We start from the raw sequence: 20,989 nt of genomic DNA, 5'->3' as shown, positions 1-20,989 counted from the left end.
GTGAACTGCTCCGAGTAGAATGTCATATGTTGTCATCTAGTAATTACGGTAATTACAACATGGTGTGAACGCAGCATGCGTTTCATTGGCTGTGTCCGAAATTTCATATTTCCCTACTATACAGGGGTGCCGAATCCTGTCCCTGGAGATCTAACTTCCTGCAAAGTTTAGCTCCAACCCTGATCAACACCTGAACCAGCTAAATAAGCACTTCAGGAGCACTTAATAATTACAGGCAGGTGTGTTGGAGCAGAGTTGGATCTGAACTCTGCAGGTAGGTAGATCTCCAGGAGCAGAATTGGACACTCCTGCCCTACTGTATAGTAGGCGAAAAACAGTATGTGACAAAAGTATGTCCGAATTCACAGTACTCATAAAAGAGTAGACAAAAGTACCCGGATAACCTACTACTTCCGGCGAGATTCTGAAGTGTGCATACGATGGGCATTTGGCTATCCCATGAGGCCAAGGAAGGTGATTTGTGAATGACAGTGAAGCGGCGCAGGTAGGTCACATGATAATGATATGTCAAATGTAGTCCAGGCTACATTCATACTACACATATTCATACTATATAGAATGTACATTTTTAGCGCTTACAAAGTAAGTACTTATTCAAAATAAGCAACTACTCAAGAGAGTAAGTGATTTCAGATGCAACAACTGTCTAAATTTCACTCTTTACATCACCAAACACTACGCTACTAGTGTATCTACAGAGGCGGCAGCCAATAAGCTTGAGGAATCAATTTAGTGAAACATCACGGGTCACATCATTTCAAAATGGCGAAATACATTGAGGGGAGAGACCTGCAGCATACATATTTAAAACACTTTTTATAAAAATAATGAGTACAGGCTTCAGTTCATGCAAGTGCACACCATTCAGATGGCTCTTCACAAAAACACTATTTCTTAATGTGTAAAACCTTTTAAACCAGCACCAAACTAGTAATTGCACCTTTAAGAAACAGTGGAAATGCTTAATAAAGCCTTTTAATTGAATTTGAATTCTGAGCTGACTTAATTTGAGCATAAACCCCAGACAGTTACATCTCTGGCACAGCCTTTTTAGTAAATCAAAAGCACCCGTCCATTTAACACAAAAGAAAAACACAATAGCCTAAACTAAGACATGTATTTCTGCATGATTTCAGATTATGACTCTCATTCACTCGATACGGTATCAACATGTGAATCAGTACAGTTCATAATGTCCCTGGACAAGACATGGATTGATAGTAACGATTAACAGGCCTGTAAGAAAAACAAGAGTCCAACAGTCCACTGTAACATCTCTGGGTGTAGCTGAGATATATACAGTATGTGTTGTCTATTAATGATAAAAGATGGCTCAAGACTGATTTCATGCTAAACAAACTAGTAAGAGGGGTTAGTTTGTTCATCTACCGTGGAAAGCACAATAACACCTGGTATGGGAAATGATATGCTCTTTATAAAAAAATTACACCTATATTGTATATGATTTTGTTCCCTCCAGTAATAAGTCTATTCAAATGATAGTGAACCAGCATCACCGCCTTTGAACCCAAAGTCAAATAAACACTGTCTGTGGGACCCTCCTGATTCAGGAAATACAGACCCAATAATGCTCATTACAGAATAGTGGCATGAAAGTCCTTCTAAAAGGAGAGACAAAAAAGGCACACTTCAGTCCTGTGCGTCTCTTTCTCTGATTAGGTCACTTGTAAGGTCACAGGGTCACGTGCTTCTCAGGTGCCTGTTTATGGGCCAGGTAGAGGAAGAGGATGCTGGAGAGAGCGCTGACCAGGAAGATCACGTCAAACCAGCGGTGGTAGAAGTTAAACTGTAGTTCTCCCAGTACCTCAGTCACTATAGTACGGTACTCTAAAGGCATGCTCATCCGCATCAGGAGCACTGACGACACAAAATACATTCCCTACAAATAGACAGCAGAGAGAGAGAGAGATGGCACACCATTTTGTATATAGTAAGGTTTTAAAATATAATAGCTGGGAATCAAAAACAATTGCACTTTTTTAAACAACACTGGAACTAAGAGTTTTTATGACTTTTAGGTTCTGGAACATAAATTGGTAAATGAATTCAGAATTGGAACCAGGAATACTTCTTTATGATTCCTATCCTAATATATTGGAGACTATATTAGTGTCTATGTACATGTTTTCATGAGATAATATAGATTATTATAACATAATATTAGACTTTTTTTCTTTTTTCTTTTTTGGTTTATATATATATATATATATATATTTTTTTTTTTTTTTTTTTTTTTTTTAACACCAGGTTTTATAAATTATTAATCAGTTATACATTATTTCTGCTGCACACTGAACTGTTTTTACACTGCCGATGTCAGTAAAAATGTTATGTTTTTGTAAGAAGTCTCTTATGCTCACCAAAGCTACATTTTATTTGATCAAAATACAGTGGAAAAACTGCAATATTGTAAAATATTGTTACAATAAAAAAAATAAAAAATAAAAAAAACTGTTTTCTATTTGAATATATTTCAAAAATTCAAAGCTGAATTTTCAGTATCATTACTCCAGTCTTCAGTGTCACATTTCTTATTATTATTATCAATGTTGAAAACAGTTGTGCTGCTTAATATTTTTGTGGAAACTGTAATACATATTCTTTTTGATGAATAGAAAGTTCAACAGAATGGCATTTATTTGTAACAGATATAACTTAATACATAAATGTCTTTATCATTTTTTTTTATCAATTTACTTTAAATTTTATGGAAAAACAAAAAAAATATATTTTGTGGATTTTTTTTTTTTTTTTAAGATTCTTTGATGAATATAAAGTTAAAAAACAGTATTTATTTGAAACAGAAATCTTGTGAAACATAAATGTCGTTATTGTTACTTTTTATTAATTTAATATAAATTCATGGGGGAATATATATATATATATATATATATATATATATATATATATAGATGGATTGTCTAATATTATAATCCGTATTATCTCATGAAAAATATATTTTTATTCATTTTAATTTTATCATATATATTATATATATATATATATATATATATATATATATATGTATTTCATCAATTTAACGCACTCATGTTGAGTAAAAGTATTAATTTCTTTAAAAAAAACAAATAATCTTACTGACCCCAAACCTTTGAACGTGTATGAAATACACAAAATTTTTCAATGGCTATGATGTACAAATAATTATCAGTATTGGCCAAACTTTTACTGAACATCTTTAATTAACAAAAGTTGTCCTTCTAAAATAGTGCAGTTGTTTTTTGTCTGCTTTTTATATTATGTCTCACCATGATCTGAGCCAAGACGAGCACAATGACATTGGAGGACTTGCTGCTGGAGATGGCATAGAAAAACTGTAAACAAAAGAAAGAGATTAACCAAAACTGCTTTTTATGAGATTTGAACATATTTTAATGCTTCTCAGAAACTGAATCCGTCAATACCATATTACAGTTGCTCAAGGAAATAATCTCCTCCCTTTACACCGGCTGAACCAGCACGCCTATGCACATGTAATATGTGACTGTTTTCCATTAAGTGATAAGACTGAATGAGGGAAAAAAACAAAAAACATGTTCATCCTTCATTACCTTGGTGAGTGTGATTAAAAGGCCTCGTATGGACGTGACTATGATGATTCCCACCAGGATAAAGGAAATGTGCTGAGACCAGAACTTGACCTGTGGGAAAACAGAGGTTTAAGTTCTTCTGCACATAAATTAAGATGCTTTATCCATTAGAAAGGGATGAGCAGCATTTGTGAGAGCGAGAGTGAAGTCGAACCAAGATTACATGTTTAAGAGGCTGAATCATTACCTCCTCATGGGGAAAGATTAAACGTCATTTAACAGGCTGGGGAACAATTAACTGCCAACCAAAGCAGTAAATGTCAGCTGACACAGCACGCACAATAACAGCCTGCATTTACAACCGCAGTCATGAGTATAAAGTCTATTAAGGTGGATACACAACAATTATGTATATGAGCATGGACTAACAAGTGTAATCATTTACTATCATTAAAAAAAAGTAAACAAACACAAACTGGTGTGGTAATTTGTCGTGCTGTGACAATGCAGTGCTAAAATCTGATCTGTCTGATCAGTTTTATATATTGGCCAATAGGGGACAGTGAAACACAAGAAGAAAGAGTTGCCTATAAAATGAAAAGACATTAAAAATGTAAATGTGAAGGGATGATTTACGCATGTGAACAATAGTGTACTTTGCCATTAATATTCAATGCTGAGTAACAAAATCTGAGCATAAGAAGAGAACGAAAAACTTACAAAGTCTATTGGGGAAGCTTAAAAGAGATTTAGTTAGCCAAAATACAAAAAGCAGCTTAAGTTGATAATTAAGTTTATATGATAATAACATACATCAAACTGAATTCCGAGATAGTTGACTGTGATCTCGATTCCTCTTGTCACAGGGTCAGTCTTCCCAACACGGTCAAACACTATGTTTATCGTGGCCTAAGGAGAACACATTACATCACTGATTGAGATTCATTCTTACAATACTCTATAGTACATGCCAAAAATAATGTGAAAAATCAATTCTTACCATGAATATTTTCCACACACAGTAGATGGAGAAGAAATATCCTAAGAAGTTGAAGTATTTCCCTTGAAATGTTTTTGAGTATTCTATCCGTTCCTTGGGATATAAGAGACATAAGACTGTTTATATAGTGCTTTCAATATTTATTTTTATTTATATAAAGGTTTCCCACACATTTTGACCAGAATTTGTAATTACTGGATATTTTAAAGCCAATCGTGACTAAAGAAAAAATTATTTAATTTAATTCAGTTGTTTATTTATATATTTATTTATGTTATTGTTCATTTCCATGACTGTTCTGGTAAATTACAACGTTTTAAATTGTCTGATACATCCCAGTTTTACATGACCATGGGATCCCTGTATATCCACCTTTTTCCTAACAAGCCTACTGCGTTTTAGATTATGGGAGGCACTTACGGTTTGCGAACGTAGTAGTTTACTTACGTAGTAAGACAAGAATATCTGTGGCAAGAGCTCTTTTTAGTCGCTGCATTCTTTTCCTCCGGATTATTTTCTTTTTTCCTTTGTATTCCGCTATAACAGTGTGAAAAAGGACAACATACACTAAGAATTTGTGGTCTGCTCTCCCAATTTAATTTACAATATATCCTGAAATGCACTAAGAATCGCTCGTTTTGCTCCCCAAATCCTCACGTTTCTTTCCAGATTTGTTTTCACACGGCTGCTTTAAAATGTAATTGTCTTTTCACTTCTATTCCCTATAAGCGGTGTTTCCTGAAATCTTTCTAAAGCATGTAAATATAATATTTATTTTCTGTCACAATCACTTTAAATCACTTTGAATTATTATCACTCAATGTTCCAGTTAATGAAAATTTTTTATTAAGGCAATGTGTTACATAATACAGACTATATTACTACTGTGATATTTAACACGTCCGTAATATTGCTGCGGAAATAATCGGGGGTTATTCATGGTCTGTGGTAGTAATTTCTTAATGCTTTTTACACTTTTAAATGTCCTTTTAACATTCAATGGTTAAAGGGTGAGTTGTAATGTCATCTCATTGTACCCAGTTTTTGAAAATGCTTATTGCGTTCATAGAGCGAACCTTTTGCTAATTGTTTACAGTTTAACGGAAGTTACTCCCATAATTCGCGCTAAGCATCATGAGGCTTTGGAAAAAGGTGGACAGAAATAAATCTCAGGCATTGTATTTCATTTGTTAAATACCTTGGTGGCCTGCAGGTCTACGGTCTCTAGGAAAAGCTGCCTACTGAGTTCCTCCAGAGCATCCACTTCCTGCTGGATCAGGGAAAGATCTGCAGAGCCAGAGTTAAGAAACATTCCTGACTACATGGTTATTTTGTGTTCAACAGAATAAAAAGAAACTCATACAGGTTTGGAACAACTTGAGGGTGAACAACAGAATTTTTATTTTGGGGTGAGCTATGCCTTTAAGCTCTTTGCTCAGACATTTCGAGCACAATGGTGATGAATGTGATCTCAGTAACTCTCCAGTTGCTGGGTCACTCCTAAATGAGACTGTAAGAAGTCTTTAGCCTGCTGTCTCAAATGAACCGGGTCATTAAGGATACTCTCACTGCCTGATGTTGAGGAGGTCACACTCTTTATCATTCCCCAAAATCCTGTCTGTTTATTCTGCTCCTCTCCACGCTGGTACATCTGCCTTCTTACCATGGCAATCCTACAAAGAGACATTAAAAACTTCTTAAAAAGAAACATCTTACTGTATCTCTTGAATACAAAACTTATGTTCTTAAATGATTTACTATTTTAGGTTCAAATAACATCCAAATATGAAGGGTAAGTAAGATTATTTATTTATTATTTTTATTCAGGGTAGAGGTAAAGAAATGAATAACTCAAAAGGTTTTTATTTTAAATAAATTATTTTAACTTCCTATTCATCAAAGAATCTTGAAAACATAACACAGGTTCCACAAAATATTAAAGATGCAGTATGTAGGATTTCTGTCCGCTAGAGGTCGCTAGAGGCCTATTCAAAACAAAGGCGTAGCTTGATGACGCCAAGTTTGAGCGCGGAATCTTGGGACATGTGGTCTTCACCTCAACAGACGGTGCAAAAGAATAGGGATAGGACTCGGGAAGAAATCATGTTCATGGATGCGATTATTAATGTTACTGTAGTATGAAGCAGAGCAGGACCGAGTGTTGTGGGAGCTGAACGAGGCCGCTGGAGCGACTGCGCAACACACGCCTCACGAGCAGCAGAACCTTTATTATGTTACAGTCGCCGGCGCCGCTTCTGCTTTTCCGGTCATGAGTATGAGGTAACACAGCTCTGTTTATCATATTAGATACATTTGAGTGTGTTGAAAATGATGTTATAATGTTACTCTGTGCGTTCACTCGGCGGCTGCTGTGAGACACTTGTTGCACACTGCAGTAAGCTAGATTGATTTTAGAATATCATGTTAAATACTGGATGGCTTGTGTTGATAAATGGCATGCAATTAATTTTAAAACGTATTGTATGATGGAGAAAATTCTGTATTACTGTTACTAAAAATAAAGCTGCATCTGATTATGCTATGCTAGCTACTTGACAAAATTGTGTTTTTCTCTGAGGCATGGTAAAGCATGGTACTCAAAAAAATCAAGAAAATCAGATTTAAACAATAAGGCTAAACGTGTTGAGCTATATAACAACAATTAGTTTTCTGTCTATAAATATATCAAAACAATTGTTCCCTTGTCTATTAAAACGTCTTTGGTGTTTCCATGGTTTCTACGAAATAAAACCGGAAACCGAGGGTAACGCGGGTATGACGCAATTGACAGGCGACTCCTCACACATCCCGGAGCCTTGGTTAAAATTGCAATTTTCTCACGATTTACAAATAGTTGGAAACATTTGGGATATTGTAAGTACTCAAGTGAACAAAATATATAACACTGGCCTAGTGGTTTTTGGATATTTTACTGCAAAAATCTTACATATTGCACCTTTAAGCAGCACAACACGCATTTTAAGTCTTTGTTAAAAAAAAAAAAAAAAAATTCCCTAACAGCAAATGTGTTCAGAAAGACATGTGGGTGAGTAAATAAGGACAGTACTTTAATTATTGGGGTGAACTGAATGGATCACTCTTTTTATATCGCTTACCTTTTCTTTTTACTGACAATCATGTCCATAGTCTGAAGCAGTCTTCTCTCCAGGGCCAGGATATCACTGTCCGTCACATTTCTGAGTAAACAAACCAAACAAATATCTAGCATAAAAAATATAAATACAATACAACACTGTTTTCTATGTTAATTTATGTGTCTGAGAGCAAAGATACCTCAGGAAATAAGACATGTATGTATAGGGACAGTTTACAGCACCAAAGCCAGACAGAAGAGCCATCAGTGTGACCCCAATGACCCCCACACGACTGATCAGCTGCTCTATGGACAGTATGCCTGAGAACACAAGAAAGAGATAACATCTACATATTTTATATTATTAATATATTTGCTTTCTTAATGCACACATAATGTGCATGATTCACAGGTGCCCATTATTTCCAAATAAAACAAATGGTTGTTTTCATAATTAACTAAAATCTTTCATATACCAATTGATTCTGTTTTTTTTTGTTTTTGTTTTTTTTTTGTTTTTCTTGTTAAATATCCTGTTTCGTTCATAAATACATAGATAACAGATGCAAAATTAGTTGCGAAAAATTTCATGTTGACAGTGACAAGAACAGTGCCTACCATGTTTTGGACTAAGAATAGGGAAAGGATCGCCCAGTTTCCAGAAGAAATACATGAACGTAAACCAGACCACACATGAAAAAAGTAACCTTTGTCTATGCACTGTAAAAGAGAAAAAAGAAATATGTGCGATGCATAAGCAAACTTTGAGCAAATTTAACAAACAAATAGAAAAGTTAAGGAATATAAAAAGAGGACTGAATTTACTTACATAAACGTATATTACTGACCACAAAGTAGCCAATGTAGAAGGGCACCACAAATATTAGAACTAGTAATATTACATACAAATTGAGCTTCCAATGAAAATATCTGGACCTGTTTAGAAACAAACATGTGACCAATCTGATCTACAGTTCTCAATTCTCACCAATAATGATTTCATCAAGTAAATCAAAAATACTTACGTGCTGCTTAATACACCGAGAATCTCAAAGATAATGAGCTCAAACATAGTGCAAGAAAAGGCAAATGTGATAGAGAACACCACCTGCACAACATACTGTCGAACCTGTTGAAGAATTGAGACATGTAGACCTGTATGAGAAATACTGAAAGGCCAGAGTCAACAAAACAGGTCTAAGTCTACACATATGCACAATACCTCATAATCTTTAAACAACTGCCGCATGAAAAACAGCCACCCGAACCCGAAAAACAGCACCTGTGTGTAGGAAACTATGTTAGCTGGAGCATTTCATATATTCTTCAAGCTTTTCTATGTGGAACATGTTATATATTGTAACATACAGCAACACAAAACAAAAAAGCTTCAAAACTACTTAAACTACTGATCAGATTGATGACCAGGGGATTGAAAATTGTACAATGAATGAAAATATTTCTGTTAGCGATGTTCATGTTGATATGAGAGATGAGACTTACCTGAGAAGTAAACATAATCACTGAATCTACGAAGAAAGACATGGCGTAGCATGTGGTATCAAGTTTATACACAGAAAATGACAAACGCACTCTCAGCTCATAATGTTAAAATGCTCAGTTAATACAAGAGAAACAAATATTGAAAGAACAAGTGTTGACCAAGCTGTCAAGCTGAAGACGTCATGACATGCGACACACAGGTTTTCCGGCGCAGAGTAATGTCATCATCGACTGTTTCGTAATGCAGTCCAGTCACTAGAGGGCGTCACCACCTCAAAATAGGAAAGTGCAAACCGAAGTAAACAGACGACACTGCTATATCATAAATTAACGTTATTACGATTTTAATAATGTATTAGTAAATGTTGAAATTAACATTAACTAAGATTAATAAATGCTGTAAGTATTGTTCATTCTTAGTTCATGTTAACTAATGTTAACTAATAAAATCTTATTGTAAAGTGTTATAGGTAGGGCCTACTAATGATTTGCTTTTTTTTTACCAAGAGAGAGAGAGAGAGAGATCATGCTGCTCTGGTGTGTGATTGAGGCCAGGGCTGGGTGTTTCATTATTAAGATGGAAAGTCTCATCAGACTGAAGCGACATATGGAACAGAGAACATGGGAGTCTTGGCTAAATCACATCCTGTGAAAGCTGTCACCACACAGCAGTCCCAATGGCCCATTCAGCCTGTGGTGTCATTTTTATAACATGTAAATATCAAAACTTCACTTACATCATTTGAAGTTATTTTTCCTTTTCATTATTAATTTTAGTTGAATGTCAAAATTAAATAACATTTTATTTTGCATATGGTAGCTAATAGGCCTAATTATACATTTCATCCACAAAAATAGGACAAATTACAAATATAGGATCATGTTAAGCCCGGAACACACCAAGCCGACGGTCGGCCGTCGGGCAGTTTTTGTTCGTCAGCCGACTAAAGGCAGGAACACACCAAGCCGACGGTCGGCTGTCGGGCAGTTTTTGTTCGTTGGCCGACTAAGTTTTCTAAGTGTGTTCCGCACCGTCGGCTGAAGTTGGTCCTCGTCGGCTTTTTTTCGGCCTGAGCTCGTCGGTCCGTCGGGCCATCTGGTCATTCTGATTGGCTGTTCAGCTACTGCCACCTGCTGGTACAGAAAGGCATTTCATCTTACGCAGGCGCAGAACGGACGTGCTACTTGGCCGTCGGGTGTGGAGCGGCGGTTTGGTGTTTCAGGCCAACTTTGGACCCAGACGCTGCCGACGTGAGCCAACCCCGCAGTCTGCTTTCATCGCCACTAGTTCGTCGGCGTCAGCTTGGTGTGTTCCTGCCTTAAGTTTTCTCAGTGTGTTCCGCACCATCGGCTGAAGTTGGTCCTCGTCGGCCTTTTTTCGGCCGATTCGACATGTTGAATCGGTGTCGGAGCTCGTCGGTCAGTCGGGCCATCTGGTCATTCTGATTGGCTGTTCAGTTACTGCCACCTGCTGGTACAGAAAGGCATTTCTTCTTATGCAGGCGCAAAATGGACATGCAACTTGGCTGTGTGGTTTGGTGTGTCAGGGCAACTTTGGACCCAGACGCTGCCGACGTGAGCCAACCCCGCAGTCTGCTTTCGTCGCCACTAGTTCATCAGTGTCGGCTTGGTGTGTTCCGGGCTTTATAAAGAGCAACAATACAAAGCAGTCATCAAATGGGGACTTTAGAATGTCCATGTGTCTCCTCAAGAGTTTCAGAAGAAATCTATAAGGTTTCTCATACGCATTAAGTCAGCATTGAAAAGTCAGAGGTTTCACTATGAACTCAAATGTTTCTCATCATTTGTCAGTATCTAAAAATAAAGGTTCCAAAAAGGGTTTTTCACAGCGATGCCATAGAACAACCATTTTGGGTTCCACGAAGAACCTTTCAGTTCTTAAAATAACTATTTTATTTCTTAGTGTGAAGAACATTTTAATAATCTAAAGATTTTTCATCTGTAGAAACTTTTGTACACTGGTTAGGTGCTTCATGGAACCAGAGATGTCAATAAAGAATCTTTATTTTTGAGAGCATATGCTATCCGCATTAATATTTTAGCACTTTACTTGTATTGTGTCAACATTCATCTAAAAAAAACATTAGAAGAAACATCTGAGAAACAGCTGATAGCTACTTGACTAAAACGTGTCCTGTGAGCTACAAAAGACCAATAAACATCTGATTCCTGAAGCAAAACCCGTTGAGAACAGCTGCTTTAGCCAACCAACACTCTTCCTTTGCTACAACTTGCCCAAAGAAAATAAGCGTTAAGTCAAGACCTCCTACAACACCATAAAAGGCTTGACTTCCTCACGGCCTCTGAAGTGCTTCTTGACAGTGCTAAGGTGTGAATTGAAACAGATGCTCAGGTGTCCCACAGCTCTGTCAGCAGACAATTGGAGGTGACAGAGAGTTTTCTAATTCATTGGTGTGATTTATTTATATACTGTAGGAGACCAGGACTGATGTGTGGGGAAGCATCCGCAGTGGAGACTACGAAGCGATGCAAGAGATAAAGTGTTTCTAATGAGCTTGTGGGACTCTTGGGAAGTAAATATTCTTTGAATGTGAGAAAGGTAAAGAAACACACATCTCTCAGGCCTCTTTCAGATCCCAGCTTTCATTTTCATATTTACAAATGTATACAGCAGCACATTGATTGTCTGGAGGTATTTCTTCTTTTTATGCTTTGTATATGCTAATTGAGAAAACACTGAACACAACAAAGCATTAAACCATGCAAACAGTTTTAACATAATCCATTTATAGGCAGTCAAAGAGATTAATTGGCTCATACTTTTTATCGGCATCTGGGTTTCTCATCCTTGTCTAAAAAGTGGCTCACATTTGACCTTTTACTCATTTCAAACATTCCCTATTTATTTATTTCAATTTTTATTTTTAAATGGTAATTTTCTTTTCCAGAGGAATGTTTTATCTCTGAAAGGGTTGTGTGTCTTTGTGTGCATATGAGCGAGAGGAAAAGAGAAAGTCTGAAAGCATGTTTGTGTATGTGTGGGAGGAAACAGCTGTCACACACAATCTGTGTCAGAATCCTCTTCTGTGAGAGCTAAATTAAGCCTGTCCCACATGGGTGCTCCTTAAAGACACCTCCATAGCAGTGTACACACAGCTCAAACGTCCATTTCATGGTTCAGGGCATCAGTGTCAGCTTTAACCTTCAGCTGTGGTGATTAATGTTATAATTCTACACAAATCTGCTCATTTTACAGTCTAAACCTGTGCAAATACAACCCACACATTTGCACAAATTGTGCACAAATGCATGAAGTGTCATTGGCTGAGTCAGTGTTGCTGTGTCTGGTCTGGCTGTTCACAATGTTCAAACAAATTTAATGTTGTCTCTGCAAATTAAGCTGTGACTGGAGAAGGTACTTTAACATCATAAAATATTCTGTTCTATTCAAGGAACAGTATCTGAAGATGAAAAGGATTCATTCTATTCTATTCTATTCAAGGAACAGTATCTGATTTTGAAGAGAATGATTCTATTCTATTCAATGAACAGTATCCTAGTATCTGATGATGAACAGAAGAATTTGTTCTATTTTATTCAGTTCAGTTGTATTCTATTCAGTTCTATTCTAGTCATATAACAGCATCTGATGAAAACGGAAGAATCAGCTCTATTCTATTTTATTCTATTCTATTCTGCTGTATTCTATTCATAGAAAATCATCTGATGAAAATTATTATATTCTATTCTATTCATGGAAAAGCATCTATATAAAATCCATTCGGTTATGTTCAACTCTACTCATAGAACATTATCTGATGAAATGAGAAGGATCCATTCTTTTTCTTTTCTTTTCTTTTCTTTTCTTTTCATGGAACAACATCTATAGAAAAATTTCTGTTCTACTCTACTTATAGAACAACATCTGATGAAATTAGAAGGTTCTATTCTCTATTCTATTCTATTCTATTCTTAGAACAACATCTACAGTATAGAAAAAAAAAAAATCTGTTCGGTCCTATTCATAGAGCATTATCTGATGAAATGAGAAGGATCCATTCTATTCTATTCTATTCTATTCTATTCTATACATGGAACAACAACTATAGAAAAATCCATTGAATTCTGTTCTAAAGCATCATCTGATGAAATTAGATCTGTTCTGTTCTATTCTATTCTATTCATGGAACAACATCTATAAAATCCATTAAATTCTGTTCTAGAACATCATCTGATGAAATTGGAAGGATCTGTTCTATTGCATTCCATTCTATTTATGGAACAACATCAATAGAAATATCCATTAAATTCTGTTCTAGAACATCATCTGATGAAATTGGAAGGATCAGTTCTATTCTATTCTATTCATGGAACAACATCTATAGAAAAATCTATTAAATTCTGTTCTAGAACATCATCTGATGAAACTAGATGGATCTGTTCTATTCTATTCTATTCTATTGTATTCATGGAACAACATCTATAGAAAAATCCATTAAATTCTGTTCTAGAACATCATCTAATGAAATTAAAAAGATGTGTTCTGTTCTATTCTATACTATTCTGTTCTATTCTATTCTATTCTATTCTATTCTATTCTATTCATTGAACAACATCTATAGAAAAATCCATTAAAGAACATCATCTGATGAAATTAGAAGGATCTATTATATTCTATTCTTGGAACAGCATCTATAGAAATATCTATTCTATTATATTATATTATATTCTAATCTATTCACACATGCCTTATATATTATTTTATTGGTCCACGCAAAATTATAAATTATAATCATGATTAAATATCTACTTCTTATAATTGTTTTAACATGACAATTAATATTTAATATAATGTATCATCAACTTTGACATGGTTGCTGAGCTTCTACTTGGTGATATTCTGATTATTATTATCATAAATAAATCTTACTATTTATTCATCATGTTGCTTTTTTATAAAAGCAATAAGCCATTTGAGGTTGTGTTTACAGTGATTGTAAGGCCAGAACACCATGATGCTTTATTCTAAGTAGGCCTGCATGTTTCTCCATACAGCACTTGAAAAGAGAGCTCTTAGAGCATCACAAACATGTAATCGTGATATGATTCTTTTTTTTTTTTTTTTAAAGGTCTGAAATATGAAAAGTGGAGGTGTGTTTTGGCTGCAGCACTGGTGCGCTATATCCTCTACAGCCTCTACAGAGTGTGACAGTGGACATGTTGAGGCAGAGAATACCATCACACCACAAACAGCTATACCAGACAGAGATAGATGGTGATAAGGAGAAAGAGATTTAAAAGAGAGAGAAAGAGATAGGTTCCGCTATTGCTTTACATATCACAAAAATAAAACATTCCCCAGGGCTGACATTTCAGAGCTTCATCAATGTAGTGTGGAGGAACTCCCTTCCCCAGGCCATGCACAGAAAGGACGAGATATTTCGATCTGCATGTTTGTGGTAATTAGAAGCCAAATGGGTCTTGTAAATTCTTTAAGATGCTACAAGGAGTTTAAGAGGTCAATGGAGGATAGGTGTTGGGCGGTTTGGGGGAAGACTGCATTATGAGTATAGACTGGGTGGAAAACTGCACTATAATTTCTCATTTTCCTTCTTTTGTTTGCCTGTTCAACTGAGGTAAGCTATTTACATTTTACAAAGTAATTTGTTATGTTTGACATGATATATTTGCATTTGATTTGCTGTATGCATGCATTATGTATCATAAACATTTTTACTGCATTTACCAATGTTCATTTATATCTCTGTTTAAAATACAACTGTGTGTTGTGGGGTGAAACATACCAGTATAAAATTACTATTGTAATTGTCAATTTATTAACAAATGTTACTTTTTAAGTTAAAAATGTATTAGTATATAGTAGTTAACATGAACCTAGATTAATACATGCTGTAAAAGTATTGTATATTGTTAGTTCATAATACCTAATACATTAACTAATTAAATCTTGTTGTAAAGTGTTACCTTCAAAAACAATCACTAAATGAAGTTAAAACCTGAAATTATTAGGCTGTTCCTCTATTATCTAAGTGCTCCTTTATATATCCTTTCTGCTATAAAGGGAAATGTCCTGAACACTGCACCGGATCATTGCCTACCATGGGACTAATCTTACAAGGCTAATGTCCTCTCTGTGTTAGGATTAAAACCATTTCTCATCTTACTTAAGGGATTAGTGCACCCAAAAATTAAATTCTGTCATTATTTAGTCACCCGCATGTCATTCAGAACCTGTATGACTTTTTTCAGTTGTGGAATGAATCATGAATTTATTTGTTTTGTATTGTTTTGACCATTTGTGCTGGTTGCTCTTTCAATGCAATTCCAGGGAATGGAGACTGAGGCTTTCAAGCTTCAAGAAAATGGCAAACACTGTGACCGTAAAGTGTCATTAAAGTGGTCTAAACAACTTTAGCCTCAAGCCTCCTGAAGCCAAATGATGGTTTTCTGTGAGGAACCTACAAAAACACAGTCCAACAAATGAACAAACAATTAAAAATCTTAATCATTCACCATGGAAAACAATTAGTGATTTGGCAAAAATACAATTTTAATGGCATGCCAATTAACCTTTGGAACAATAGAGACTTTAAATGTGAAAATAAATGATTATAACAATATCAGGGCTCTCAATATTAACAAATGTGATTAACACATTATAATAAATAAACACAAATTACTGAAGCATGTGAAATTGCGTCATTAACGTAATTTACGTCACGCAGTTAGATGATCTTAGGCTGCTGTCACTCACCAATCCATCCAGAACTGTTCCTAACTACCACCTCATCGGCCATGGGACTGCGCGATTGATCTCCTTCGGTGAATCAGTACCCAGAGGTAAAATTTATCCATTAACCATCCTTGAGCAGGAAGCCATGGAGGAGTATATTCGGGATGCTTTACAACAGGGCTACATCAGACGGTCTACTTCCCCTGCTGCTTCTATCTTCTTTTTCGTGGCCAAGAAGGACGGAGGCTCGTGGCCCTGATTTGACTACTGGCCCTCAACAAAATCACTGTCAAGTTCCGATATCCCCTTTCTGTCGTCCCTGCTGCTCTGGAACATCTCCAAGGTGCGAAGATCTTCACCATGTTGGACCTCCGCAGCGCGTCCAACCTCATCCGTTATGCCTTATGAGCTGGTCAACGCCCCCTCCGTATTCCAGGATTTCATGCATGAGGTGCTCCGGGAGTTTCCTCATCGATTCATGCTGGTCTACATAGACGAAATCCTGATCTACTCCCGGAGCCAAGTCGAACATTGCCGTCACGCTGCGGAAGGCCCCCCAGAAGCTCAGATAATTTCATCTCTTTCTCAAAGCTGAGAAGTGTCAATTCCACAAGTCTGAAATCCAGTTCCTTGGTTACATCGTCAACGAAAATGTAATCTCCATGGACAAGAGGAAGGTGAAAGCTATTCACAACCAGTCGATTCCCAAAACCATCAAAGCACTTCAGAGATTTCTTGGATTCACTAACTTCTACCATTGGTTCATTCATAACTACAGCTCCATCACCAATCCACTAACCTCTCTGCTCTGTGGTAAGCCCAAGTCTTTGTCCTGGTCTTCTGAAGCCTCCTTCAATACCCTGAAAGAAGCTTTCTGTTTTGCAACGCTCCTCACTCATCCTGATCCAAATCGTCCATTCGTTGTGGAGGTGGACGCCTCTACCACTGGTGTAGGAGTGGTGCTTTCCCAGCAGCAGGAGATGCCTCCCAAACTCCATCCATCTGCTTATTTCTCCCGCAAATTCAACCCTGTCGGAGAGGAATTACAACATCAGAAAACGCAAGCTCCTTGCCATCAAACTAGCTCTGGAGGAATGGAGGCACTGGCTTGAGGGGGCTCAATATCTGTTCACTGTCCCGTTCCCAATCACCCCTGGTCACATATAGGGGTGGATTTCATCACTGACCTTCCTCCATACCAAGGTAACACTTGCATCTTGGTAATTGTGGATCGTTTTTCTAAATCATGTCGTCTTGTTCCCCTCAAGGGATTGCCCACTGCAATGGAGACCGCTGAACTTCTTTTCATTTTCAGAGTCTGGAGAGCTTTTATGAAACTTCCAGACGTGACTGTCAAGTCAAGTCATGTCACCTTTATTTATATAGCGCTTTTTACCATGTAGATTGTGTCAAAGCAGCTTCACATTGATAACTGGTACATTATTTGGCTGCACAGCAGCTCTTAAAGAATAGTGTCAATGCAGGCAGATCAAAGCACTGTTGAATATCAAATGTCAAGTCAAATGTCAAGTGTCCCCAACTAAGCAAGCCAGAGGCGACAGCGGCAAGTGACTGTAAGCCTCTCCTCAGGGCACCATACTCAAACCAACGGGCAGATAGAAAGGAAGGTACAGGAAGTTGACCGTCTCCTCTGAACCTTCTGCCATAACCACCAGAACTCCTGGAGCCAGTATCTAGCTTAGGCCGAGTATGCACAAAACCTGTCGGCGAGCCACAGGTCTTACTCCATTTCAGTGCGTACTCGACTACCAACCACCCTTGTTCCCCTGGTCGGGAGAACCATAGGATGTACCATCAGTCAACCACTGGTTCCAGGAAAGTGAGAGGGTCTGGGTCTCAGCTCATCACCATCTTCAAAGGGCTATATGGAGACAGAAACAACACACTGACACACGTAGATCCACCACTCCAGGCTATCATCCGGGTCAGAAGGTATGGCTATCAACCAAGAACATCAGGTTACGGCTGAGTCCCAAGTACACTGGCCCCTTTGAAATCACCAAGGAGACCAATCTGGTAGCATTTCAACTCAGACTCCCAGATCACTATCGCATTCACCCTGTATTCCATGTCTCCCAACTCAAGCCTTATCACTCACCTGTTTCTCTCCCCTCCACAGAGCCTGGTGATAGTGGTGTACCTCCCTTGCCTTCCGTGGTGGATGATGGTGGAGTCTTTACAGTTCGAGAGATCATGGACACAAGGCGCCGAGGTGGTATACTGGAATATTTGGTGGATTGGGAGGGCTACGGCCCTGAGGAACGATCCTGGGTTCCTAGAGGTGACATACTGGATCCTGAATTACTCACCACCTTCCACAGCACCCATCCTGAGAGACCTGCACCACGCAGCAGAGGTCACCCACTTCCTCATTGTTGGAGTCGTCAGCTCTCAGGAGCGGTCCGTGGAGAGGGGGGTACTGTCACGGAATCACCAGACTCCACCCACACACAGCCACAAAGATCACAATAACCAGAATTTTAATCACCACCAGCTGTCACTTATTTCACCTGCACCAGTTATAAGGACTCTCCACACACACACACTCACTGTCTAGTCTCATCTTAGACTTACCTCATGTTTCTCCCAGCTTGTTCCTTACCTGATGATTCCTTACCTGCTGTTCCTCTCTGCACCCGAGTCTCCATTCTCCCCGTTTCCGATCTCCAGTCTCCAGCTCCTTGTCTCCAGTCTCCAGCTCCATCTCCTTCTCCAAGTGTTGTGTGTGTGCACTGCAAGAAAAGAAAGGAAAGTGTATCTACTCATCAGTGACTGAGAAATGCATGTGTGTAGCAACGTACCTGTCTGTTATTCACCTGCTGTGTCTTCAATACTCACCTGCCTCACGATTCGCCATCACCATTCTGCTGTTTTTAAATAAAGCTTGTCTTTTATAAAATACATACCATCTCTCTGGTCTGTGTATCTTGACAGCTGCGTTTAACTCCACTTTTAGACATACTCTAGCAAACTTCCCTAAGCACTTCCCCTCGGGGGAATGTGACTTGTCTAAAATGTAAATAAGCTCTTTGCTGTTGCTCTGTACAAATACTATACACTGTGACTTCTGAAAACTATTTTTTCTGTAATGTTTTTTTTTTTTATTTTTTTTTATGGGTACTTAGATGTGTATAAATATATGAATTATATGGAATCCTTATCACTTGGTTATTTGGTGTCTTTTTGGAGGCTCCAAGTGTCCTTTTTTTGGAATACGCTTAAATTAATCTTGAAATTAACCTGAAAAGCTTGCAAAAAATACAGTTTTGTGGGAATCACCCTTCAGTCTGATGGTTTACTTTGCTGAATATAGCAAATTATGAGTGAAAATTAACATTTTAAACAAGATAAATGGTGTGTTTATTGTAATTATAAGTTCGTTTATCATTAAATTAAGCATAAATTAAGCATTAAAAATTTTTATCAATTGACAGCCCTAAACAATATACATTATTGTCATGATCCGCAGTATAATGTTAGCAAAGTTCAGACAAAGAAGAAGGTTGTGAGGTGATTTAGCTGAAAGTGCTGATTTAATTAGAGGTGTGTGGGGGGGAGGTGGTGTGTGTACGAAGACCTTGTGAATAAAGGGTGTTAGAGATGCATCACTGGTTAGAGTTCCAAGTACTTTCCAGAAATCTCTCATGTCATTATCGCCCAACTACACCTTTAATGAACAGATTCAGAGAACAGGATCTCTTTCAGACAAAGAACTGATAGATTACACTTTTCAAACAACACATTACACAGAAAGAGCTTTAAGTTAAAAAATAAAACAATAGAGTATTTGGACATATATGATATGCTAACATAATTGTGTACTCTGTGTGAACTTGAGGAGAACTGATTTCATCTGAAATACACTTTGTACAGGCATGTGAAATAACATTGAAACAGATAGGTTAAGTGACTACTGAATATGTTTACTCTATACTGAAGTTTTGAGTGATCTCTATATCTATTTGGATGAAAGATGAGATCAATTTATTAGGGTTGTCTGACCCAATTTGAAATCTGTGTGGTAAGACAGAGAAACTTTAGGTGGGCAAATGTACCAAGGTCATCCGGAGTTCAAATTCAGAGTGATTGAAAAGAATAGAGTTGAGGAAATGTGAGAGCTGAGTTCAAACAAAGTTCATTCAGTTCAAATGAATTGTAGATAAGTTTCACTTGAGGCATCAGACACCGAATTATTACCCAGGCAGAAATTTGCTAGGAAGTGATTTGCTGACATATATCTGAGAGATTATAGGCCAGGGTCAAAAGCTGCCTGCTGTAAATGGTTCATCTCTTAGTGACGAGTTACGTCAAGCACTCATCTCACTTTAAGCCTCATGCCTTAACCTTTGTCCATCCCTCTGTCTCTCTCTCTCTCCTCCAGATGTTGAATGATTTCTCTAATACTCCCTCTGGGCCAGACTCATAGCAGTACACAACTCAAATATATCTGTTCTCTCTGGCTGTTCAAACAAGCAGAAAGGGAATTAAATAAAAGGATAAATCTGTAACTAATAAATGATTCTTCAGATAGTGGATAAACCAGTCTTATTAGTTTATGAGGAACAATGAGGTTACTTATTATTATCAGCTGTATCTTATTTAGTTCCTTTGTTATCTCCTGCATACTCCTAGTTCAGTTCAGTCTGCTGTCTGTTATTGTATTTATGTAATGTTTATTTCCTGTATTCTCCTAACTATCTCCTGTATTTATCAATAACGACTGTTTGAAATATTCCCAGTTTGTGCGTGTTGCTTACAACGTTACAGAATAGCCAACCAAAAATATAAAATTTGGACTCACCTGCACTGTGTCTCCTCCTCCGTAAGCAAAGGCCTTTGGTGGAATATTTGCAATGGATGCTCTGGCAAGGCAACTTCCCTCTCAATGTTCGTGAACCTGAGGAGAGGCCCGTCATCCCTGGGTATACCACGTAGCCAGAGACAGTCCATCCACCCAGTCCATCCCAGAGCCAGGAGAGCCACTGCATTATAGATCTGTAGTTTGCGGATCCAGTTCCCTCCCAAGTCCCCACCCTCAAATCTTC

At 37.4% G+C, this 20,989-nt stretch overlaps 1 protein-coding gene and 1 long non-coding RNA gene across 3 annotated transcripts; one reads left to right on the top strand and one right to left on the bottom strand.

Moving 5' to 3' along the window:
• Positions 1–820: 820 nt before the first annotated feature.
• si:ch73-390b10.2 (Golgi pH regulator) lies at positions 821–9,395 on the bottom strand. Its single transcript, XM_051906993.1, has 14 exons — positions 9,188–9,395; positions 8,907–8,966; positions 8,710–8,813; positions 8,514–8,620; positions 8,303–8,404; positions 7,885–8,005; positions 7,707–7,787; positions 6,154–6,263; positions 5,789–5,877; positions 4,591–4,683; positions 4,404–4,499; positions 3,612–3,701; positions 3,309–3,374; positions 821–1,921 (listed from the first exon to the last, which is right to left on the bottom strand). The coding sequence occupies exons 1-14, from the start codon at positions 9,227–9,229 to the stop codon at positions 1,715–1,717; spliced, it is 1,368 nt and encodes a 455-aa protein (XP_051762953.1). The 5' UTR covers positions 9,230–9,395; the 3' UTR covers positions 821–1,714.
• A 64-nt stretch (positions 9,396–9,459) lies between these two features.
• LOC127519354 (uncharacterized) lies at positions 9,460–18,847 on the top strand. Of its 2 annotated transcripts, none has more exons than XR_007931790.1 (5): positions 9,460–9,586; positions 9,695–9,901; positions 11,645–11,768; positions 14,299–14,805; positions 18,064–18,847. It is a non-coding gene; the product is annotated as an uncharacterized LOC127519354 (long non-coding RNA). The 2 variants fall into 2 exon arrangements; XR_007931791.1 differs by having other exon boundaries at positions 14,299–17,960.
• The last annotated feature ends 2,142 nt before the right edge of the window (positions 18,848–20,989 follow it).

This window comes from Ctenopharyngodon idella, chromosome 9 (genome assembly GCF_019924925.1).
Source record: "Ctenopharyngodon idella isolate HZGC_01 chromosome 9, HZGC01, whole genome shotgun sequence".
NCBI lineage: Eukaryota > Metazoa > Chordata > Actinopteri > Cypriniformes > Xenocyprididae > Ctenopharyngodon > Ctenopharyngodon idella.
This window is presented reverse-complemented; position numbering and strand designations above follow the sequence as displayed.

Coding starts and splice junctions, on each gene's coding strand:
- si:ch73-390b10.2 (XM_051906993.1), bottom strand. CDS start 9,229: ATGTCTTTCTTCGTAGATTCAGTGATTATGTTTACTTCTCAG. Junction 8,006..8,302: donor TATTCTTAGTCCAAAACATG/GTAGGCACTGTT, acceptor TTGTGTTCTCAG/GCATACTGTCCATAGAGCAG. Junction 3,375..3,611: donor TTTTAATCACACTCACCAAG/GTAATGAAGGAT, acceptor TTTTGTTTACAG/TTTTTCTATGCCATCTCCAG.